The sequence below is a fragment of the Poecilia reticulata genome, chromosome 2 (genome assembly GCF_904066995.2).
Source record: "Poecilia reticulata chromosome 2, P_reticulata-male-v2, whole genome shotgun sequence".
Classification (NCBI taxonomy): domain Eukaryota; kingdom Metazoa; phylum Chordata; class Actinopteri; order Cyprinodontiformes; family Poeciliidae; genus Poecilia; species Poecilia reticulata.
The window spans coordinates 32,641,333-32,667,088 of NC_088831.1; the positions used below are offsets into that span (position 1 = coordinate 32,641,333).

The 25,756-nt window shown below is 37.7% G+C and overlaps 1 protein-coding gene across 1 annotated transcript; it reads left to right on the forward strand.

Moving 5' to 3' along the window:
* Positions 1-1,489: 1,489 nt before the first annotated feature.
* acvr1c (activin A receptor type 1C) lies at positions 1,490-21,517 on the forward strand. The gene is made up of 9 exons (XM_008403987.3): positions 1,490-1,954; positions 9,316-9,546; positions 13,332-13,574; positions 14,851-15,081; positions 15,173-15,340; positions 15,995-16,151; positions 16,771-16,895; positions 17,059-17,189; positions 17,886-21,517. The coding sequence occupies exons 1-9, from the start codon at positions 1,885-1,887 to the stop codon at positions 18,009-18,011; spliced, it is 1,482 nt and encodes a 493-aa protein (XP_008402209.1). The 5' UTR covers positions 1,490-1,884; the 3' UTR covers positions 18,012-21,517.
* Positions 21,518-25,756: the final 4,239 nt, after the last annotated feature.

The following is a 25,756-nucleotide window of genomic DNA, read 5'->3' on the forward strand; positions in this document are numbered from 1 at the left end:
GATTAAAGGAGGTTGAATAAAATTGCAAACCCCACTTTTTTGTAACAGAAAACAAATATAACTCGCAAAATCTTAAATGTACGCCATACAAGAGAACAAACATGGGGGAAAAGTTCTAAGAAAAAAATATAGCGAGGGAGAGGGAATTTGCGATGTCGAATTCTGTGTTTCGGTTCAGTTACAAAACAATATGAAACGGCCACCCGCACACCAACTCTGACATATCATTGGAGCAGGTGTTTAAATGAGCTAAACCACCACATATTAGCTAACAGCAGCGGTAGCTAATCTCTGCTGTTAGCTATTAATAAGGGACTAATATCCCTTATTAATAATCATAAAATAAACATCAAGTCTAAAAACATGAAACTGTGACAGATTGAAAGTTCTGTTCTTTGTGTGGGACATGTTTTGAGAGTTTTTTGGTGTTCAATCGTGACACACAGTGGCACTGTTGTCAGTTGTTATGGCAACGAGTCTTCGTGTAGCCGTCACAGAGAGCGAGAGAGAGGACAAAAAAGCGGCTTTAAGTTCTTCAACGATTTTTCTGCGTTATTTTTTCCTTTTCCGGGTTGAAATGTCTATATCTCCAGGTTTTATTTAGTTGACGGAATTCTTATACTGCGGCGCGTGGCTATGGATAATGAGTGGTGGATAAATGGCACTAATAATTAGTCATTCAATGATAATTTGAAGTCAACACGGAAACACGCCTGTTAATAGCACGCGCTTACCTGACTGTTTAAAGTGCCCATCTAAAATGATTGTTTTTGTTTTGGGAAGAATACCCAGAGTAACATATAGATAGACAGACAGGTGCACCATGCAAAGTGCATGAAAAGAGACTCTTTGCTCAGTATGTAAACCCAGGAGCCGTTCTCTTCAAGGCATCAGCTGTCTTACTGTGAAACTTTCTCTGGACTGAATTCCTCTAATCGATACTCTTCCTATGAATTTAAACAGTAAAACTAAGCATTGATAGTAAACTAACAACAAACGTAGGTATATGAATGTATACGTTATCACGTTATTACAAAGCTGCCATTTGAGTCAAAAGTATAGGAACTATACTATTATGGCAAGCCGTTTTAACATAAATTCGGTTTCGTCTGACTATCCGTAATTAACATTCCAGATATCTAAACATGCATTTTGACTAGACAAAACTACATTTTGTTATCCAGCATGTTAATTTAAAATATCTGCATTTATATTCTGACTAGTAAGAGTAATAATTCAAGATATTTTCAATTACTTTTTGACGAGTCAAAATTCCTTTCAAGACATCTCAAATTATGCCATTTGACGAGACACATAGGTTTTAAGATTGCTCATTTATAATCTTCTCTATTTGTGCAGATGTACAAACAGCCTTTTCAGATCACTCTCGATGTGTTTTAGTTAGAAAATGTCATAATTAAGCCATTAAAATCGTTTAATGATTGCATAACACTCATGTAACTTTTTTCCATCTTTTTTTTAAGACCTCGGCGTTGATGCAGCTTCATTTGATTATATTTACTGTGCACGCAGACTGGAGGTCATTTCCATATTCATCAGGCAGGCAGTGACAGTAGGTGGAGGTGGACCTGCTGCGGTTAAATGGATGTTGCTGCACACTTTCACTCTGCTCCATTCACATGTCTGGATCGGAGGTCTGCGGCGCTAATCCGCCTAAATCCCGGTCAGCAGAGGCGGAGCAAGCAGCGCTTTGCAGTTTCCTCCCAGATCGGTTTCGCTGTGGCGGGTCGCAGAGAGTGCACGGACTTTCCCGTTTAAAAAGAAACAAAACAAAAACACGATGTGTATCCTGGTGTTTTCTGTAGAGTAAGCTGCCTGTGGAGACGGTGCGCTCAGGAAGGGGGAGCAAATGCGCCTCTTGCCATGACTGCTGCCGGGGAGCAGAGCTTTCAGGTGGCGTTGATCTTGTTGTGCGTCGCCCAGCTGACCGCAGGTAGGCTGCTTGTCTCCGTGTGCATGAAACACAGGAATTGTTTTTGTCTTTTCATGTTGTTGTTTATTTTGCTCTATAAAGTTTGGGTTACTACAAATGGGATGATTTTGTAAATGTCAGACGCAATTATACATCATCAATTAAGCGTGTCGGTCTGTGAAGTACTCTTCATACTTGCACACCACTAACCCTAAGCTGTTTTTTTCCCTGTCAGAAAAAGCTTTGAAACTCAAAAAAAACCAAACAAAAAACAAACACTGAATTACACTTTTATAATTAAGCTTTTCGTCAACCTTTCTCCACATAAAACTAGATTTATGTAGCTCCTCAAAGCAATTTTTTTTATTGTCTCTGCCCAGTATTTCATTTGATTGTTCAATCTCCTTTCCCGGTCAGCACAAGTAGCGTGACATATTTTGTACTTGATAAATTGCAATGTCTTCTGGAGAACCTCAACTTTGTTAATGCAAGTGGAAGGCCTGGCTGTTTAAAACTTTTACCTAGTTTTCTGTCACAGATTAAAGCTGATTGTGCAATAGTGCATGATGTTTGTATTAGACCTGAGGGATCTTATTATCCATCACTAAAAACCCAGTCAAAGAAAATAATTAATTAATTTCTGGTCCTTTTTATACTTGTTGATGTGTGATTATGCATTTGTAATAACAAAAATATAACTTACAGTGAAAAATTAAACTTAAATGCAGTTTTTATTGCACAAGCTGACACAAATTGTCAACTCACCCTTTAATTTTAATGCATTTATTCAGTGTAGTGTGACGTTTTATTTTTTTAGACACAGTTACTATTGGCACACCTAGCAATCACTTCAAAACAAATATAAATGAAGCTTTTTTTAATGAAAGATTTTGGAAGTTTATCAGCGTTTCTAAGATCTTCTAAGAGGTTCACAACTTCTTTTTTTTCACATTGTTTCACATGCCATGTTCAATACTCTTCAAAACAGAAAACAGAAGGGAACACGCCATAAAGTCAGAAAACAGCTGCCTGTCTAAACTTGTCCATATTTGCAGTTAGATACATAATGTAAAAAAAAAAAATCGGAGCAGCTTGAACTGTGTCGAGCAAGGCAGCTATCCCGTCTCTGCTTACACTCCTATAAATTGTTATTGCACCGTGCATATTAAGGGCTATGATAGGGTGATTAACAAGGTTAATGATCCAGAAACACAGAAATGGTTTATCAGGCACACAATCAGTCGCCTTCAACATATTGACAGCAGGAGTAGCAATGACTGTGGCACAGACGGTTTTGTTAAAAACTCCCTAACATTGGATGTTACCTAAATTAATAAATGTTAGCTGTGAGATTTTGCCACTGCAGTGAAAGTATGTTTTCCTTGGCTGCCAATAAATGCGACTGGCACTATATTTTGGTTTGGTCAGCTGTTTGAACAAAGCATCAGTGGAGCATTTATTTGAATGTCACCAATTTAATTGATAAGAATAATCTGTAGCTTCAGTCTTCAGTGTGATCTGATGAAAAACATTTGTTGAGCAAGCATCTTAATAGTGTTGCTTCTAATAGAAGCTGCATTAGCAGGTTTTTAAATGACAGATATGATTTTTATAACTTTTCCTTACTTGTCACTAATCTTGTCACTATGACACCGATAAAGAAAAACAACATGAGCTCAAGAGAGCCAAAAATGCAGTTAAAGCCCAAATGCCAACCCACACAAAGTAGTGATAGTAGCAAGGTCTACAAATTCACAAGGTAAAGATTTATATGGCTATTTATGGTTGAGGAGGAAGAAGTCAGGAGAAATATTGTGCTAACAAGGAGACTTAACAAACTGGCACTCTATGGAGAGATTTGAACTGTTCTGTGGCTCACCCAGTCTGCCTGTAATTAACCACAGTAGAGAATAACTGCCTGTTAAAAAAAAAAAAAGAATTTGAAATACTTACATTTTGACAGCATTCAGGTAGAACCATTGTTGTCACTCAGATGTGGACAGACGCGTCAGAACATCCCTCATCGCAACTACGTGACCAGAACAGCCTGTTTTATTTTCGTGTACCATGCAGTGTTTGTGAAAATCACTTTTCTCCACATGAGGTTGAGATTCACTCACTAGCTGTCAAAACATTATTCTGTCTGCTATGCCTCTCATATTCTAATCACCTGCTGCAGTTTGTTTTTTCACAAAGTGCCCAGCACCTAAAAGTCCAGAGTAGCTAATGCTGCACATGAACCATCTTCTTAATTTGACTCATATGTGGAGCAAATCCTGTGCCAGCTGAAGTTAATTATCATGCCTTAGCATGCAGAAAAATAATTTGGAGAGAGGAATTATTTATTTTGCATGACCTGTGGACCTGTGGACATGGGCATACATTTTGAGCCGTGAGAACACAAAAAAAAGGAACTGTGAAAAAAACTGTTTTCCACCTGGAAAACCTCTCAAAGTTTGCATACCTTTTCATCAGCTTTGGATGGTTCCTTACCTTAAATATAAGATTATAATTGTTTCATAACCCTAAGGCAAAAATTGTTTCCAACAAACAGATTGTTGGTGATTTTAGAGAAATATGTTCTCAAAACACAATCTGAGTGTCCTGCACAGATGAAGTTCACACTCCATCCTATTTCTGTTTTGCCAATAAAGAACTGCACACTCATTTGACATGATCCTGTTTAAAACGACTTTTAGTTAAAAAAAAAACCCCAAGATGTTTTCTGACTACTCTGTCGCTTCATCATCCAAATATGGCAGAGCCCGGCTGTTTTAGTGGGCATTCATAAAGCTGTGTGAGTTTTAAGAATAAAACAATGGGATTGATTTTTTTATTCTTTAACTTTTTTGTAAATTTTCTGCACTGATTTTCAATGTTTTTGTTTGTTTTCTCCCACGCGTCTCAGTTGTCTTTGTGTTTGGAAGTAGTTCTTGCGATCTCGCTACTTCAGCTGCTTCAACTCTTTTTTTGTCATTCTGGTCCAAATATAGTTTAGATTGTCACTTAGACAAAACAAGGTGTTTCTTTCAAATCAACAAATCTTTGTCTCATCCTTATAAAGATGTTGTAGTTTCCCTGGAGAACAACAACAACAAAAAAAACCCAACTGACTTTCAGCAATGTTTTTTGCAAACATTTTCTCTCAACTTGAGGGAACAGAAAACAAAAAAGATCAAATTGACATAAAAAAAAAAAAAGCACATGCACATTCCAGCAAAGGCGCTGGAAAACCAGAACGTCTATTTTAAGAGAACAGGGATGCGTATTTAAAATCAGTGATGATATTCTACGGTGTGGACTGTGTCCACAATCCACAAACACTCCATGTTAACACTTTCAAGGCCCAAAATGACTCGGACACGTCTGTCTTGTTTAGCTGAATCCGACTTCCTCAGTGATTTGTTTTGCTTGTTTTAGCTCCAACTCCGGAGATAAAAGGAACAACAAATCTGCTCCGACTCAAAAATTAAATAAAATGTAAAAAAAAAAAAAAAAAAATCCCCTAAGAGGAGTAGTATAGAAACTGCGAAGGAAAGTGTGGGAAATCCAGACCAGAGAAGAATTTAGGAATGAAAATAAGATGGGAGTTGTGCTGGAGCTCAACTTTGTTATTATCATATTATACTGTCTGAGGTTCAGTCAGGCTGTGGTGGCTGTTTAAGTAAAGCTATAGTTCCAAACACAAGCATCACAGATATGTTACACACACACGCACACACACCGTTTCCTTAAAAAGATATTGGAGTGTCTAAAGTTTTACACTATAACCAGAGAAACCACAGAGAATGGTAGACAGTATATTTAAGTCCATTGTATAGGATTAGACGTGTGTAGTCGTAAACACATTGCCGGTTTACGAGACCCGTCTGCCAAAAGTGAAGAGCAGAAAATACAAAGTCTGTGTGATTTTAAAGAATAACTGCTTCACTCTTACAGAAATGTAGCTGAAGAAATGAATGTTCTTGTCACTAAGCAACTCAAAGTATTTGCTGCCTTCTGGATTTTTTTTGTTTTAGTTTATGTCTTCTGTTTTCACACTTAGGCGCTTCGAATCATCAAACTTTTTTTTTTAATGTAATTTAAATACAACCTGACTGACAATGTGAAGCAACATCTAAATCACTGCGCGTCTCATTTGAATCTGGTCATTTCAGTTCTGATGATTGAAGTCTCACATTTGCTTAAAAACGTCATGATGATGCTCAAGACTTTTATCTTGACCGTCCCTCTGTGAAAACTCGCGAGGCAAAGGTGAAATCGCTTTGAAAAGGTGCACATTTCTGTTACTACTTATATAAAACCGAGAGCGCGTGGGGTATTTTACGGGGGAAATGTAGCGTTTGCGTTTTTCATAAGCTATTCAGGAATTCAGGTTTAAAGGGTACGAGTTGTTCCACATGGTACTGGGATCCTTGCTAGGTAGCAGGGGGTCAAGATGAAGGGAACACTCTAGACGGGACCACTTTCCATCAGGGGCGACACAGTCACACCTAAGAGCAATTTAGAGACAAAAATACCAAACATGCATGTGAGGATTTGGTTGTGGAGGGAACTTGGGCATACGCAGGGAAAACATGAAAGCTCCATGTTTGCAGGCCCCGACCGCACGTCAAAACTATTTTATATTATTAGTTGAGTGAACTTGTTTCCAAATGCACCGGGCTTTTGTGATGTTCTTTTGCGCCAGAATCTGAATTTTGTTCCGATGGAAACATGAAAGGTTTCCGTCGTGTAATTCTCGCCTTAACGGTTTGCACACACACAGAGAAACACCTCAGAGTGATTAATCCACCTCAGGGTTACAGTCAAACCGTAAATTTAAACGGTGTTCCTCTCAATCCAGCCAGCAAATTTCTGCTACGGATTTTATGGTCTTCGTAACTTCAACCTGGCCACCTTCATTCCTTTCATCTGATGTTTTATTTATTTATTTTAAAGATGAAGAACAAAGAATACCAACTAAATCTGAAAACTCTTTTCTCACATTTTTAAAATGACAGAAAATTGCTTCGACAGCTGGAGAAATGGCTTGAGAAGTAATGGATTTTATGAAACTTTAAAATCTGCCTTACCTCACCCGACCTGTTTACGTTTATCCTACTTTAGTTAAATGTAAATGATAATCATTTCCTTTTTTATTATTATTATTTACTGCCAGTCTTTATTCTAACATTTTAATTGTTTTTGAAGAACCTTCTTTTTATTATATTTTAAAGTAAAGTATGTAAAAAAAAAAGCATAGTTTCCAGACTAATGATAGGAAAACAGATATTACTGGTAGAGTAATTCTGCTGTGGAAATCACTCTAAATATCCTAGGAAAAAATAAAAGAAAAACTGCAAAACCCAACATTTGTTTGTATATTTTTAAAGAACATCACTTGGTTCCTTATCATTTTTAACTTTATTTGTTGAAGGTTCAAAGAGTCACTTGTGGCTGTGAAAATGACGGTTGCAAATCTCTGTGCTTGAAGATGAACCAAGGTGTTTTGTATTCTCTGTCAGGTTTTTATCCAGTACTGCTCTAAATTTAGCTGCAACCAACTTGTCATTAAGTCCAAAAAGCTCCCCCACAGCATGATGCTTCCACCACCATGGTGTGCTTTAAGATGAAAAATGCAGTGTTTTGTTCTTTTTTTTTCTCATAAAGACAAATATTTTAAAGTTTGATACCTTCGTCTGTCTGTGTTCTCTACATGTGTGATTGCAAAGGTTATCCAGGAATTCAGGTGATTTTTTATTTTATTTTTTTTAGGTTTACGGGTTATGAGTTCTACATGGTGCTCATGTCCTTTCGAGGTAGCAGGGGACTTGAGATGGAGGGTGCACCCTGGACAGGGTGCCTTTCTATCACAGGGCAACAATAGAGACAAACAGGATAAACTACTGTGTATTCACAAATGCACTCATAAGGCCAATTTAGAGACAAGATACCTAACATTCATGTGATGACTGGGTTGGGGAGGGAACTCAGGCATGCACCAGGAAAGCACGCAAACTCCATGCATGCAGGCAGCAACTGGAATTTGAATCTCGACTTCCTTGCTGTGAAGCAAAAGCCCTAACAACTGCGTGACTCTTCAGTGGAGAATCATTTGTTTTAGAAAAGGAAATAAAGTTGTCGTTTTGAAGGGAACTCGTTCTGCAATACAAACCATAATGCCTGTTGCAGATGTTCTCTTTCCATCCCATAATACTTTCTTGTGTTCTCATTCAGCTCCTTTGTTGTACGATCTATTGCGTATTATTAGTTGAGTGAACTTGTTTCCAACCGGGATTTTATGACGTTCTTTTGTGGCAGAAACCGAATTTTGTTTCCGATGGAAACATGAAAGGTTTCCGTCGTGTAATTCTCACCTTAACGGTTTGCACACACACAGAGAAACACCTCAGAGTGATTAATCCACCTCAGGGTTACAGTCAAACCGTACATTTAAATGGTGTTCCTCTCAATCCAGCCAGCAAATTTCTGCTACTGTTTTAATGGTCTTGCTAACTTCAACCTGGCCACCTTGATTCCTTTTATCTTGCCCTTTTTCTTAAAGAAAAAAAATAAATAAAAATAGACGGAGAATATCAAAGAAAACCTGCTTTTCTCACATTTTAAAAATTATACAAAATTGTTTCGACACAGCTGATTCTGGAGAAATGGTTTGAGAAGTAATGGGTTTTATAAACCTTTAAAATTTGCCTCGCCTCACCTGACCTTAGCTTAACATAAATGTAAACACGCTGCAGCATTCAGAATCTCGTTAAGGACGGATATGTCAGGGCTCCTTTTCCATCTCTTTCACAGAGATGATTTCCTTTCTGTATTTGTTCACTGTCCGTTTTAAATTCCAAACTATTTTTAAGTGTTCTTTGAATAAAAGTATAAATTTAGCTCTAAATGTCATTAAAAAAACAAACAAACAATTATTTATGTACAAAATGTGTGTTTCAGTGATTTTGACATTCAAATATCCAAATGTGTGAATTATTTAATTACACATAAGTATTTTTTTTCCCCCATTCATGTAATTGGAACTACCTTCTGACTGGTTTCGTTTGGCACTGCGCAACATTCATCCATTTATTTCCCAGGTTTTTTGTGGCGGGCCATCTCGCTCATCAGTCATTCAGCAGCTTATCAAATAAAGCATGACAGCTGCAAGTAGAACACAAGATTATGTGGGTGTTAATCTAAGAGGCATTACTCTGGTTCCTCCACCTCCTGCCATTTAAGAGCTCAGATTTTCTTATGTAACAGCAGGAGCCGCGTCTAGGCTGAGAGTAAAACTGTTTTGTCTAGGTGCTTTTTCTCCACACATTGATGAATTAGCCAGTGGATGGGGGGCGGGGGGGAAGTAATAAACACGATCTGATTTTTTTGTGCTTCAGGTCTGAAGTGTGTGTGCCCGCTGTGCGCCAACTACACCTGTGAGACGACCGCAGACGGAGCCTGCTGGAACTCTGTGATGCTGATTGACGGGAAGGAGGAGACGGTCAAATCCTGCATGTCCCCCTCCCAGATGAAGGGTCAGGTTTTCTGCTACAGCTCCAAAAACGTCTCCAAGAGGAACTGTTGCTTCACCGACTTCTGCAACAATGAGACCCTGCACCTGCACCGAGGTATAACCACAAAATATGCTTTTCTGCTCTGGCACTTTTGGATCTGTTGTATTTTAGGTCACTTTCATCTAATCTGTGTCCGATGACAATTTCCTTGGCAAACGGACAAAAGCATAAAACCCATCATCTCCTCAATCTGTTAGTCTCAGTAATTTTATTCAGTCAACAGAAACAACAGTCCAGCCTGTGAGGGATTTCCCACTCATTCTGGTCCCGGCCAGACGAGGTGGATGCTGATCCGCCTAGATCCTGTGACATAACAAAGCTGGCAGAGGTTATGCGACGGCCCTCCCCTGATTTATAAATAAATACTTTGTCAGGCATGTTGTTCAGAGAGCCTCTCTGCTGGGTAGAAAATGGCCCAAAGCACAGGGAGGCTTTTTTCCACACCTCTGGAGTTCAATGGAAAACTCTGGAAGGTTCACTTTATACCGTGTCAGTCTATTCGCTGTTTGTTTACTGCCAGTTCATGCAAAAATCCACAAGTCATAGATGACTTAAAACAGGTTTGTTCTGTTGTCAGCACACATGTTTTTACAAATAAACTGTGGCTCGCAAAAGTATTCACACCCCCTTTTTGAACTTTTTCGCATTTACGACCACAGAGGTTTATATTAAACTTCCCTTTTACTCTGTAACCAACCTCTGTGTGATTTATTCGAATCATAAATACGGCTTTGTGAACGCCTCGGAGGTTTGTCAGAAAATGCAGCATCGAAAAATAAACAATAAATCAGATGTTAACGGAAAAAGTTAATTATGGAAAGATTCTGCACATCACCCTGAGCACACCAGGGTGATGTGTGCCCCGTGTTTTGGGGATACTTTTCTTCAGCAGGAGCCAGGAAACTGGTTGTAGTTTTGGGAAACATGCATGCAGCTAAATACAGGAAAATCCTGGGGGGGAAAAAAAAAAAAGCTTGCAGGATTTGAGTCAGGCCTGGTTGTTCACTGTAGAGCAAGATTATGACTGAACAGTCAGATCGCTACAATAGGATGGTTTACATCAAAGCATATATATGTATGTTCTTATCACTCAGTCAGACCTAAATCCAAATGACAATTTTTGGAAAGACTTGAAAATCGATGTTTAGAAGCTCAGTTTGAATGAATGGGCACAAATGTTATTATCTAAAGGTGTAAAGCTGACAGAGACATAAAGATTTACAGCTGCATGTACAGTGGAAGGTGACTCAACCAATGTTGGCTCAAAACAAATTTCTATTATGCCAATTCACAATTATGCATTGCTTTGTATTCTCATGCAAAATGAATTCCCAGTAAAATCCATTTAGATTTGTGAATACAATGGGACAAAATGTGGAAATGTTCAAGGAGTATACATTTTGTAAAAAAAAAAAAAAAGTTTTTAAATGCTTTTTAGGTGCTAAAAAACAATTTTTCTGTCTGTCATTTGTATTTATTGGTGTTTCTAACACAGCCAACCAAAAATGGGAACAAATTATGTCAAATACCAAAATATCCAACATAACACTTGTTTGTAAAGTTGCCTTTATTGTAGAGACACGACATGCTCATTCCTTGAGTTTAGCAGCTTGTTCATGGCTAAATGATTCAAAGATCAACATTAAGGAGCTTAGTGAACAAAGGAATGAAAAATGAGCTAAAGTCCAAAGCAAAACTTTCACAAAGGCTAAATAACTGTTGATTAAGAATTCATTATTAGATGTTGAAAAAACAAAATTACAAAAGACTTTTAAACATTACAAGAAAGTAAACTACAGAAACAGAATCCCATTACTCTGGGTGAAAATAGTGTTTGTAACTGTTCTATAGGATGCCCTTTTATGTCAATTTAATAATTAATAAAGAAAAATACTACTTAGATAGAAAAATACTAATTAATACTAATACTTTAGAAATAAGAAATATTAGTTGTGACAAAAAGGACTCAAACTAAAGTAAGTGAGGGGTAGATTTTCTAACATCTCGGTAAAATGCAGCAGATTTACTGTGCAAGATGCAAGGTCATGGGGGTCAAGACCCTCAGGGGTTGATGGTGTCGACTGTGAATGAGGACAACAAAATCAATGGGTTTCATTGTCCTGTTAAATAGCAGTATCATGTGTAGCCTCTCTGGAAATGGAAAAAAACATTTTAAATCTGGATATAAATTTCTTCTTTTATTCATTCTTCAAGCCTGTTGAGCATAATTTCCAAGCGGCCTGTCTCTTAAACACATACTTGATCTTAAGGTCTTAAGCCACTGGGACAGAAGAGAGCGAGGTCGTGTTTTGCATCATATCTACCGAGCTTCACTTGGAGCCTCAGTTGGCAGGACATGAATTGGGTAAAAGGCTAAAGAGATCTTAGGAAACTGTGGTTAAGTTCACAAATTGTTGATTTGTACATAATGAATGCTTGAGGACCAGCTGGTGAGTCCATCTCAGGAAAAACGAAAGAACTTTCCTAAGATTTAAGTTGAATTTTAATTATATTTAAATTATAGCATATGCATGTGTTAATATCCCATCAACTCAAAAGACTTTTACTCTATTGTACTATTTCAGCACCTTGCAAAATGACTTTTTCAAATGTTGTTTGGGTTACGTACATTTAAATAAATTCAGGGACATTATATATAAATACAAAGCAGTGTGCAATTGTGCATTTTTTGAATGGAAAACTGAATAGTGTGGCATGGATTGGTATTCAGCCATCTAGAAAACATAGCAAACATGTAGAATTAACATATAGATTTAACATATTTTGGATTACACGTCTCTAAACACCATGTCAGATGGAACAGTAACGCATCACTTCACACTAAATGCATAGACATGGTAGTGGCTGCATAGTCCTGTGTGGATGTTTTTTTCAGCAGGAACAGGTAAGCTGCTAATAGATGAAGCTATAAACGGGGCAAATCTTGAAGAAAACATATTAGAGGTTGCTAAAGACTTGAGGCGAGGGTGAAGTTCCCTTCCAAAATGACAACCGTTAACATGCAGCTGGAACATATACTGAAATGATTTACATCGGACGCACTGAAGTTTGTTGTTATAATGTAACAAAATGTGAGAACGCTGAAGGGGTGTGAACACTTTTGCACGGTGCTGCACAGCACTCACTGTGCCTCATTTTCATGTCTGTAGATCTCATATTATCACATATTGATGGTGTCCAGGTTTCCTCTGGCCTCCCACCGACACAACGAAGGTCACAGGAAGAGGTGTCAAATTACTTTTCCCTGCCAAACCTGACTTTTTACGACAAGTGCACATTTAATCAGTATGCATCAAAAACTTTAAACGGGGAGACATTTTGATTTTAAGAAATACAATATATTTTACGTTCTGCAGAGCAAAGATTATATTTGCTAAAAGCCTCTTTATTACTCTTGATTAATAGCATTTATGGGCATTGATTAAATGTTTGGGTTCTCAGGCAAAACAGGGATTTGGCATCTGGAAAGGTGCATTTGCAAAATGAGTTTCCACCTTCAAAAATTAGCGACATCTGTTAGCATTCGTGCAGCAGTGTCTTCAATTTGCAAAGCACGAGGTGTGCCTTTTCAACTGTTAGTATTTCAATCAGGGAGAAAATTTTGGCAACAGCTGCTGCTAATATGCTGCTTTGTTGAGAGTGCCACACGCCTGCCATTTAGAGAAAACACCACCAGGGGGAGCAAAGAGACAAGAATCTCAGAAGCAAATCCTCTTAAAAGCTTGTTTTGTTGTTTTTCTTCGGAAACCAAAGCCTTAAGGATGCAGTAAAAATGCTAATAATGCTGAGAATGTTGTTACTTATGTGTGTACCATCAGAGAGGCCTTCAGAGGAGCCGGGCTGGAGTAGACTGCAGCTCATGGTGGTGATCCTGGTGCCCTCCTGCTTGCTGTGTGTGGGGATCCTGCTGGGGGTGTGTGTCGTGCAGGGACACCGTTGTGCCTACGGCAGAGCCCATAAGCAAGACCCCGAGGACCCCCTGGATGATCAGATGCTTATGTCTCCTGATAAATGCCTCAAAGATCTGATTTATGACATGAGCACATCTGGCTCAGGGTCAGGTGAGAGGAGTCCTATTCGTTCTCAGTGAGGCTCTTACAGTGTCTTGCCAAATGTAGACATACAGCCTGAGATTTCTTGTTGTTTTCATATTGCAGTTACAAATTTAAGTGTGTTTTGTTTCATATTATATGCATGTTTTAGGTGATAGAGCAACACAAATTACTGTATATTTGTGAAGCATGTGGAAAAAATGCAGGTTTTCTGAATTATTTTGCAAATAAGTATCTGTAATAGAATTATATATGTGACATGCCTTTATATTCTATTAGAGTCTCGAGATTTTTGTGTATGTCTCTGCCATTCTGAGCCCAAACATTTTGCTGTTTTTTTATTCCAAAAAAGCTCAGGTTCAGTCTGATTGGATAAAGAGCCTCCATTAACATCAACTTGAAAATATGGGTGTTTGAAGACGTGCATACTTTGATCTAAACTATTACACTTTAGGTCTGACTGTATGTTTAGTGTCACTGTCCTTCTTCTTCTGGGACTAAGGATGGGAATTAACATTTTGCTAAATCCAATGTATTTACAACAATATTGTTCAGTCATTAATATACACCGTCCCATTCAAATAAAATCAATTCAATTCTTCCTCATATTTAGCTTAATCTAGCTTTCATTAACTGTCAAGCAGATTGTACCTACTGAAGAAAAAAGTCCCCTCAGCAAGATGCTGCCATGTGGCCAAAGCTTCTTGTGTCTCCATCGTAACTTGTAACAAAGCAAGCATGGAACTTCTTATGTCACAAATGGCTTTCTTCTTGCTGTTCTTCCATCAAGACCAGAAGTGCGCAACCGATAGTTATTGTACTTAAAGATACTCCCACCTTAGTTGTTGACCTCTGAAGCTCTCCCAGACATATTGTGTCTTTCTTGGCTGCTTCTTTCATCGGTTGCTGTTCTTGAGGTGGATGGCCACATCTTAGATGGTTGGCGTTCATGGCGTAGCCTTTCCGGTGCCAAACAATGGATTGAACAGTGCTCTGCAAGGTGTTCATGGCTTGGGATATAGTTTTATAACTGAATCCTTCTATAAACTTCATAACGTTTTGCTTGACATGTCTGTTTCATGGGCTACATTCAGGTTTTAAACCCATTCATCATTTACTTTTACACACTACTTTGTGTTGGTCTATCGCATATAATCCCACTAAGATACATGAACATTTTGTAGCTGTAACATGTCAAAATGTAAATGGGTTCAACACGCTTACTCAGGCTTTTCTAAGCTATGCAAAATATTGCAGTTTGAATCATATGAGCTTCATGTTTCAGGTCTACCACTACTGGTCCAGAGGACTATAGCTCGGACCATCGTCCTGCAGGAGACCATTGGGAAAGGTCGCTTTGGTGAGGTCTGGCGTGGCAAGTGGCAGGGGGAGGATGTAGCTGTGAAGATTTTCTCCTCCCGGGACGAGAGGTCCTGGTTCCGGGAAGCAGAAATTTATCAAACTATCATGCTCAGGCATGAAAATATTCTCGGCTTCATTGCTGCTGATAACAAAGGTATCAGATTAACAAGTTTATAACACGAACGAATCAAACATGTGGCCTGAATGTGTTGACATTTCACAGCGTACCTTGCTGTTATCTGTAGATAACGGCTCGTGGACCCAGCTCTGGTTGGTGTCAGAGTACCATGAGCACGGCTCCCTGTATGACTACCTGAACAGGTACACGGTCTCTTTGGAGGGCATGGTTGTTTTGGCTTTGTCTGTAGCCAGTGGACTGGCACACCTTCACATGGAAATCATTGGCACACAAGGTACAGCTTTTCTTAACTGTCTGTATGTGAATTTATTTCCTCATCTCAAAGAAATTAAATGAAACAAAGTCCAAGGAGGGCCTCAGTGGGCACAGCAGGTTACAGAACCTGCTTTGTTCCCCGTTTTAAATGTTAAAATATATTTTTTTAGAAAATAACCCAACTATTTACTTTCATGTTCATCAGAGTCATGTTTTCATTTCCTGAGTTTTTTCTGTCTTTCTTTAAAAGGCAGTTATTTACTTTGAAGATGTACCCTCTAGTTTCTTGAAATATGCTGCCCCCTCCATGTGTTTTTGGCAGAACCGGTGAAGATGTGTAAAATAAATGGATCTTTTCTTGCAGTAGAATAATTTTGCTCTGTAAATTACTAAAAAAATATATCATTTAATTGGAGAACATGTATTCATTGGGGGAGAAATCAGATGTTGAGGGAAAAAAGAAAGTTTTATTATTATATTTCTTTTGCAAAATTACTGGTGGTCACAGTTATTGACATCTTTTCCCAGTGGTGCTAGTGAGCAGTAATAAGTACTTCTCTTACCACTCAATGCATGCTGTGATATTATAAGAAGAGACATTATGCTTTCTAATGTCACATTGGTAAATAAAAAAACTTCTTCTAATCTCATATTTTTACTGTCTTGCTTCTAGGAAAGCCCGCGATCGCTCACAGAGATCTAAAGTCCAAAAATGTCCTTGTGAAGAGGAATGGAACGGCAGTCATCGCAGATTTGGGCTTAGCTGTTAAACATGATTCCAGCACAAACACCATAGACATAGCATCTAACCACAGAGTGGGAACTAAGAGGTTAGAGCAAAACAGCTAACAGCTGCAAAACAAAGACCTAAAATCAGACTGAAGTGGTCGGAAAGTGCTTGCATGGTTAGCTGGCATCATACAAAAACAACAATGAAAGAAAAACGTCTTTTTATATTTTGTGGAAATGAAAGTCTATTCAGTGTGAATGCTATATAGACGGACTCTGTCTATACAGTATTTAGTGTTAAAGAACTGACAGGCAAGAATGATAAGAATAGCAGAACCACAGTTTTTAAAAAAAAACCCAGCAGTATTTCTTGTAATGTAGGGAAACAGAGCCTAGCGACTTTACTACTACTGTGGCACCACCTAGAGATATGTTTAAGTCATTACATTAACCATGGATGTAATGGCTTAAACGTCACACTCAAATGTTTAAGCCATTGACATTGCTTAATGGCTTAAATCAAGGCTGACTTGTATGAGTTCTCTAAAAAAATATATATGTGAAGAAATTCTCCAAAGTATTTTACATTCTGATTTCAAATAGTCTAATTAAGGAGAGCCACATCCACAAAGTGATAAAACAAATGACCTGTGCAGGGCTAGTGCTGTTTGTGTTGCTTTTTTTCACATTATCAGGCTCTAATGGCCTTGTTCTCTGCAGGTACATGGCTCCAGAGATCCTGGATGAGTCAGTCAATACGAACAACTTTGAGTCATTTAAGAGAGCCGACATCTATTCGCTTGGCCTGGTGTTCTGGGAATTAGCCAGAAGATGCTCTGTAAGAGGTATCTGAAACATAACTCTCCTATATCCTCTCCTCAGTCATTTGCATGAGTAGCAGCATAAATATATTATAGGTAAATTATCAGCATAATTACATGTAATTATCTGATTATGTACATGTCCATTAACATAATTTCCTTGATTTTTTTGTTTTTACTACCATAGGACTTCATGAAGATTTTCAACTGCCTTACTACGACATGGTGCCTTCAGATCCATCCATTGAGGACATGAAAAAAGTTGTATGTGATCAGAAACTCAGACCAAACATTCCCAATCAGTGGCAGAGTTGTGAGGTAAGACCAAATATTTATTGCAGTGGTGACCATCAGTATGTTTAAAACTCTGTAGTCGACAATTCAAGAGACAATCGAGTTTCTTGCAGCATTTTCTTCTCAGTAGTCATAGGGGTGTTTACAGTCATGCTCTTGTTCAAAAGCAAAACACATGTGAAGCCCTCTAAAAAAGCTAGAGTGCAAGTTGATGACGTGTCATGAGATCAGTGCATAACACAATGGTCACTCAAGACAAAAGTAGTAGTAAACACAGCCTGCAAGCTCAAATCTCAACTGAGAAGACAAAGCGTTTATTTGCCAATTTGTCCAGTGAGGAGGAAGTTAGAAAAATTTCTTTGAGGGCAAAGGCTTTGAGATATAACAGACTAGCACCCAATCCAGAAAATTAAGAGAGCCACAGTGGAGAATGAGTATTTTACTCTGGAATTGTCCATTAATGTTACTGCGAGGTGAAGTTGACTTAAGGTACAGGTGGAAAGGACTCAAATGCAATTCAAAAAAATACAAGCTGGGTCAAAGATGGCTGACTGAATTTTCACAATTCAATTAGAGACAAGGTTGCATCATTTACTGAATATTTTTGCTAACTGTTTTAAGTTAATTTAGGCATTTTTATGTTAATGAAGGTAATGCTTTCTGTTTTTACGACAGCTTTCAGATCACCTTTGTAACAATGTCGTCTTGTTACTTTACCAGGCTCTGCGTGTGATGGGAAAACTGATGAGAGAGTGCTGGTATGCCAATGCTGCTGCGCGACTGACTGCAATGCGAGTCAAGAAAACCGTGTCTCAACTGTCTGCAATCAAAGACATCAAAGACTAGTTTGGCTTGCTGCCCTGCAGATCATGACTGGTGCTGGCACTGGTGTCATGAGATAAACCTGGAAAAAGCAGAAATCCACTTTTCAGGAGGAAAACACGTTTTGTTTTTGTTGCCAAAGGTTTGTATAAGTGGGGCATCGGTGGAAGGTTTCTGCAAAGACATCTAGGCACCTGACTTTCCTTTTTATAGAAAGAGCCATGCGACATAAGTGTGATTTTTTTTTTTTTTTTTTTTTTTGCTACCTCAACATTTGAAGTGCCCAAAGCTTGAAGTTGCACATTGTTGTTTGTACCGTTGTTTTTTTCTGTTTGTTTGTTTGTTTTTTTGCTATCGGAGTGCTGCTGGGTTGTTAGATTGCTTAGTGACAATCTCCGGAAATATCATCTCATCTTAAGTGTTTACTGACACATACGGATTTTCCCTGAAAATATGAAGTGTTTTTGCACAGGTAGAACATCTCTCTTGTACAGATTTTGCCGAAGGTTCTGTGAAAGGGAACATAGTCATACTGTATATTTAGATAACGTGAGTCTATCTAAGCCTTTTCAGAATGTAAACAGTCGACTATATATGAGTATTTATTATAGCTTGCTCAGGATGGAGATTTATTTTTCATTGGGAAAATATATGTTTTGTGGGCAAATAAAGCATTAGAGTTCTGATCCTGCATACTGGAATATGTTTAGAGTGACTAACATGAAGGCTACCAAAGAGCAGGTTGAAAAGAATGAACCTGGATTGGTAAATTAGTAGAAAATAAAGACGTCACAAGGTTCACTTAATTCAGTCTATATGTATATATATACATTTTAAATAAAACATGGCCTGTCTGTATTGACTTTATGAATGGTTCTTTGGTCAATATGTAACAGTTTGTGCTAACTACTTAGCATGTAAAAGGCTAACGTTGTGCTATGTGAACAAAGTTATTCTCTTGTCTGAGCTGTATTCATTAACGCTGCCCACAGATATTAACCATTATACAGCATAATTGTCCTATTTTACTGTTTCATATTTCACTCTGTGGAAGAGGTTCAGTGAAGTCTGATTATTTAATTGTAGCCTGCAATTCAAAATGTGTTCAATAAGTGCTCTAGAATTTCTAAAATTAGGCCTTAATCTTTCAAAAATATATATGTAATGTGTATTTTAGCAATTCATTTGTTGACTGTTTTAAGAATTCAGTTTTATGGAAAAGGGGGAACATATTAATTTATATATTTTTGTACAAGTCTAAGACAAGGTACGGCCAATCAAAAGTGATGCATAATAATGGGGTTTATATAGACTTAATAGGATAATTAGGATAATTGATGTTGCCTACAAAGCCTAACCAGCAGAGAGGGAGAAGTTACAAGGATTTGTTCACCGTTGTGCTTGTGTGAATCAATGTGTGTGTGTGCGCAAGAGTGCCTGTTTTAGTCTCTGGTTGTAAATATTTTTATATTGTATGAAGATATCTATCATTGAATTATGAAATTATAAAACTGCACCTATGGGGAAAAAACATATGCTTTCCTTTTGATTCATTTCGTACTTTAGGCCCTGTTTGTCTGCTCAGTTACAGATGGCATATAAGCTCCTTTATAGCAGGGAAAGTATTGAACATGTAGAATTTTTTTTCACAACGAACACATTTCTTTTTGGGCTGTTTGACATGAAATTTGCATCAAATGTTGGCAACAGCCCAAGTAATCCGTAAATACAAACAAATAAAAACATGTAAGACCAGAGAGTGGCATAGACAAGAAGTATTGAAGGTGCTTACTGAAATTTGCTCAATACTTGGTTCAATAGCCATGTTTGTGTGGAGACATAGCAGCTTTTATTGCTCAGGTGTGTGATTGATTTATTCTTACACATAAAATGTCCTTAAAACTTGAAGGTTTTGGGATCGCCATGCACATGATCTTTAGATCTTACAATAGATTTTCAGTTAGATAAAGTTTTGTGATTCTGTCCATCTTTCAGCTTGCTTTTTTTTTTTTTTTCCTCTGATAACAACTGGGAGTTTCCTTGGCTATGTGGTTAGGACCATTATCATTCTGAAAAATCTGGCCTCGTTTCAGATTGCTTTCTAATATGTTCAGTCAAATCCTTCCTTCAGATACAGTCTGCCAGTACAACATGCAGCAAAAAGCCCCACACCATCATGTTCCCTTCTTCAAGCTTCAGTGTCTGTGTTTTTGGTTGGACATTTATTGCCATAGCTCCACCAAATGTATGTATTGACATCCAATGAGATAAATGTTGTTCTCATTTGATCTAACACGTTTCCTAATTTTTCAATAGCTTGTGCTAGTGTTCTGCTGCACATTTTAAACATATTTATGCAGCATTGGAGGCTTGTGCAGTGAGGCCATGCTGCTTAAATGCATTGCTTATTCACAGAGGGAAAAAAACAGTTTCTGCCATTTCCAGGCCTTTCTGATGCTTTCTATGAGCAGTTCTGACTCTCGGAAAACTTTTCTCATCATTTAGTTTAACACATCTGTCAGACAGTACATATTCTGAGGACCAGGTCAATGGTGCTCAATTGAGTATTCAGAAGTTTCAAAATCTGCCTTTGACCAAAGCTGTCAGGATGTTTTGCTACAATAATGTAGCAATGGTCTGGAGTGAGTAGACCATAAAGTGGGACTCAAAAAGCTGATGTAATTTGCTCTTAAAGGACCACTTTCTAAATACTAATGACATTCAATTATATGTTTGACTTTCAATGGCTTTTTATGTTGTTTTTTCCCCCCCAAAATTTCAATACTTGTTCCCTGATTTATTCCCCCATATCACACATGATTTATAGCCTTATTTGATTAGATTTTATTGCATTTTTGCATGGATTACTAGGCTGTTTCCAATACAGTCCATATCTATAGCACTATTACAATTACATAAACTAATCTACCCCTCTCAACATTCCCATACACACACACAAACATTGACATATTAAACATTCTTTTTCCCCACAATAGCAGCTCAGTATGAATGAATAAAAGTGTGCTGTAACAGCATCCAACCAATATGGAAAATATGAATTTATCATCCTTAATTTTCTCAAAATAGTTAAATTCAGCTGTGTAATCATTTCACTTTCTTGCAAAAGAAAAAGTGAACACACTGACATTCTTTCTCTGCTGATTAAACATTGAACCTTTATATGCTTGTGCTTTGATTTTATTTCACTGAGTTGTGTTGATTTTAAGCCAATTTTACCTATTGTGTCATATATAAATATGTATCAGATTGCAAAAGGGTGAAAGTAAAGCATGTGAGGTATTTTTTATTCCAAAGACGACTGATCAGTATGTGCGATTTCTGACTAGTGTGTTTACTGTGTAAGACAAACAAGTAGCTTCATTCATTTAGATTCGGTCTTCATTCATGTTAATCGGTTGTTACTCATTTGTGAACTTTGTACACTCTATTTTATCATTTCTTCCCAGCACTATTTATTCTGTATAAAATGATATCTGTGTGTGTAAATAAACTACTTCATGTTCCGACTGCGATGCTCTCATATTGCAAATGTTGTTTCTGAAAGCTCAGATTGTGCAAAACTTTGCAAACTGCTGCATGTGAGGCAAAAAAAATAAAAATTTCCCAGAGCAACTTATCTAAAGCAGGTCACTTTTATCTCCGGTACAACTCTCTTTACTTGAACTCGTGTGACTCATCCCTGCTTTCGTTTCTGACGCTCTCCACGCGTAAGCTGTTAATGACCGTTAGGCAGAGGAAATAAAGCTGTAACCCTGAAGCTGTCAGCACTACATAAATGAGTCAACGTCTTTAACATTGTGCTGTGTTGCTTTAACAGATTTTACAGTGATGGCTGTCACGTAAAAAAGGTTACACTGTGTCACTTGCCTGAGGGGATACAATTATAAACTGCTAGCTAAAAATAGATATAGTGACTTTCATTCAATCCTTTAAGAGCGATGAATTATAGTATTCATTCAGCAAAGGCAACATATAAAGAGGCATTTAGTATTACTTTAAAAAAACTGCCAGGTTGGATTTGTTTTCGAAAGCTTAAAGTAAAAACATAAGCACATCCATTGAAAAGCAAATGATGACTAAAACTGAACTGCAATGAAACTGAGTCTACAGGAAAATCAAAGGCATCACTATGCAACATCCTTGGGTTTCCCCTAATCTCTTTGTGTTCTGCATCCATACACTTAATCTGTCTTCCAATCTTTTACAGTGATGTCTCTCCTTTCTGGACAATGGGAATGGCATATTTACTTTTTTTCCCCCGTCATGGCGTATGACTGAAAAATGTTCCTCCTTCTCACCCAAGGATTGTCCTAATCCTTTGCCCAGAATTAGGTCGAAATTAAACTGGCTCCTTTAGGAAATTGATTACTCATAAAATGTTGCACGTATAAGTTGCAGTCACGTTGTGTTTCATCTTGCTGCACATGGTGATTTGCACAAAACAAACAGATTTATGTTGATTTAAACGTAAAAAAATAAGTTGTGTTTTGTGAAAAGGATTGATTCATGTCACGTCTTGTGTTGCTTGTGCTGTGCTCCCATTATTTATATTGTGTGTGGCGTGCCAATAGTAAAATGTATGGTGCGTAAGGATGTCATTGTGTTCTTTTTCTAACAAACTGAATGATCAGCTGGCCGTCTTGTACTGAAAGTTCAATACTTTATGCACCATGAGTCTCCTGGGTCAGATGATAAAAGATTTTTAATACCATTTAGCAAAATAAACTGAACTTTACAGCATTGCGTTAGAACAAAGATGCAATTAAAATCAATGTTCTTAATAAACTGAATCTGGAGGTATGACTGGCTACAGAGATCATGTATTTCCCAGTTTATTAATTGAATCTCTTGGTGCATTGAGATGACATTTGTTGTGAACTAGTACTATAAAAATAATCTGAATTGAATTATAATGCATTCCCTTACATGCTGCCTCGGCAAATTCTTCCCAAGTAAAAATATTTATTAAAAGTTCCCATGAGACAAAAGATTAATTGCAAGAGCTATAGGCTACCTTTGCACCTGCTTTTACGCATGAAAGAGATTACTCAAAGCTTGAAGCATGAAGGAAAAAAAACCCCTTTGAAGTCTACAAAGCAAACCTAAGAAGCATCCAGAAAATACAGACAAAAAAGACCAGAGATGAGTTTGAAATGATTTGACCAGATACCTTTTCAGACAGAGAAACTCCAACAAATGATGAAACATGTGGGTGGGTTATTGCTGCTTGCAGAACTGTGCAGCATAAAACAACGGAGAGAAAAAAAACAAAAAACAATGAGACATTCAAAGGCCTTCTGTTTTAAAGCTGAATGGAAAGTCAACTGTTAATCAAGGTAACGTTCATATATGCACTGATAAAACCACCAAGGAAACGCTCAGAAAGAAGGAACGAAGCGTCACCCAACAGCTTAGAATTGAAACCCACTGAAATGCCGTTGGGGGATTTGAAAATGGCAGCACATGTGAGAAAACCATGGTGGATAAATATGCAAATACAAGAAGCTACTTCTCCAAAGAGAGGTTCCAAGTCTATAAATATAGATCTATAACATGTGATGTTTACTTGAGTTGATGAAGTAAAGGTGTGATTTCCATCCTTATCTGCCGCCACTCTTGCTTTCTTGTCCAGATCTGATAAAAAAAAAGTTGGCGGTTTACAACAATCATTTAATGAGCTACATTACTGAAATGTTTATGTTACTATTATAGTAAGTCAACACATAATATACATTAATTGCACATATACTGAAGTTTCCAAGCCTTCATTTTGATAATTGTTTTTTTTTTCACCAAAATTTTTTTATTAAACAATATTACATCAGACCATTAAAAAAAGCTAAATATTTTTAATACGCAAATGTGCACTTAAACGTACTTAAACGTTGTTATACAAACATTTAAGTCTTATTGCGACGCATGTTCTGATTTATTGAAAATGACTTTCCCAAGCTTTTCAAAACATGTTTCTGTTAGTCTTTCTGATATGACAGAGAAACGCATGGGCTCACAGGAGAAAAGAAATCATGAAACTGGAACACGGCTGGGGATTTAGCATGTCCTCTGAAATGGGACATCTGTGCTCCAGACAGTCTCGTGGGTAGCTGGCCAGCGTCGCTGTTCAGGATCAGTGGGGCAGAGTGGATTGCTGTGATGCAATCTGCCAGATGAGGAATCTTTAATCTGTTTGTACTGAGGGGAAAAGGTTTGCTGGTTACTGTGGAGCATGAAGATGAATGCCTGTGAACTTTTTTCACATTGTGCCACCTTATACCCACAAACTCTGATACCATTTTGTTTTGATTTTAAATGATAAGCTAACAGAAGGTAGTGGATAACTGTGAATTTGAAGACAATATGTAGTTTTAAGAATTTTTTTTTATGTGTCACATATTTCTATTCAGTTCTAACAAATGAATATTCTTTGATGCAAACCCTTCTTTTGCAGCTTTAGCTGTTTGTTAAAGGTTATTGACCTGCTGGAAAATGAGCCTCAGTCCCAGTGCTGAGCATTAGACCTACTGGAACAAGTAAACTTAAGGATTGTTCTGTATCCCTACGATATGAACCTTCCACCACCTCAGTATATGTGTGATGTTGTTATTCGCATAAAAGCCAAAATGGTAACTGTTCACTCTGGTCACTCTCATGAGAGTCTTTAAAAGTGGTTCACTATCACCTTCTTTTTGATCATCTTTTCATCCATAAATTTTCTTACACCCTTGTCCCTCAGTGGGGTCGGGAGGGTTAACGTTCCGGGCGAGAGGCTGGGTACACCCTGGACAGGTCACCAGTCTGTCGCAGGGCAACACAGAAACACACAGGACAAACAACCATCCACACACACATTCACACCTAGGGAGAATTTAGACAGACCAATTAACCTGACAGTCATGTTTTTGGACTGTGGGAGGAAACCGGAGTACCCGGAGAAAACCACGCATGCACACGGAGAACATGCAAACTCCATGCAGAAAGACTGGGGCCAGGAAGCGAACCCAGAACCTTCTTGTTGCAAGGCAACAGCTCTACCAACTGCAGCCCTTGATAATCTTTTATAAAGACCAATTTTATTGCATATACTATATCTGACACATGGCTTATAATGGCTTATATACTGTTTTTTGGTGAATGTCCTGCCATTTTGGTCATTTGTACACATCTCCCCTATTGTGTAACAGTTCACACGCAGTTAGAGTAGCACTCACCAAATAGGCAAAGCAGCAAGGCAATATCTTAAAAGTATGTTCATTTTTACAATCGTATGTACAATTTACTATAAAAACAGAGGGAATAACAAAAGAAAATGTTTAATGAACTTGTAAAAATAGGTATATAGCTATGAGGCCAGTCTTTGTTGACACTTGTATTAGTAATGTGTCTGTTATTTATTCCTCTACAAGTTATTGAACACATGCAGCAGCATATTTTACTGTTTCAAATAAAATATGCTAAAAAAAAGTAAAAGTATGAATCCATAGGGCCCACCAGAGCTGTGGATCTCTGCAGCTCTTCCAGAGTTACTATGGGTCTCTTGGCTGCTGCTCTGATTAAACCTCTTCGGTTTAAGTGGACAGTCATGACTTGGTAGGTTTGCAGTTTGTCCACACTTCAGATCCCTGAGAGATGCTTGAAGCTACATTACTTTCCTTCTACCCTAAAAGCAACACATTGTGTATAGCCATCACATAAAATCCTAATAAAACATACTCTAATAGTGTAGTTTGTTGTAATGTAACAAAAATATT

Coding starts and splice junctions, on each gene's coding strand:
- acvr1c (XM_008403987.3), top strand. CDS start 1,885: ATGACTGCTGCCGGGGAGCAGAGCTTTCAGGTGGCGTTGATCTTGTTG. Junction 1,955..9,315: donor CGTCGCCCAGCTGACCGCAG/GTAGGCTGCTTG, acceptor TTTGTGCTTCAG/GTCTGAAGTGTGTGTGCCCG. Junction 16,896..17,058: donor CAGAAGATGCTCTGTAAGAG/GTATCTGAAACA, acceptor TTACTACCATAG/GACTTCATGAAGATTTTCAA.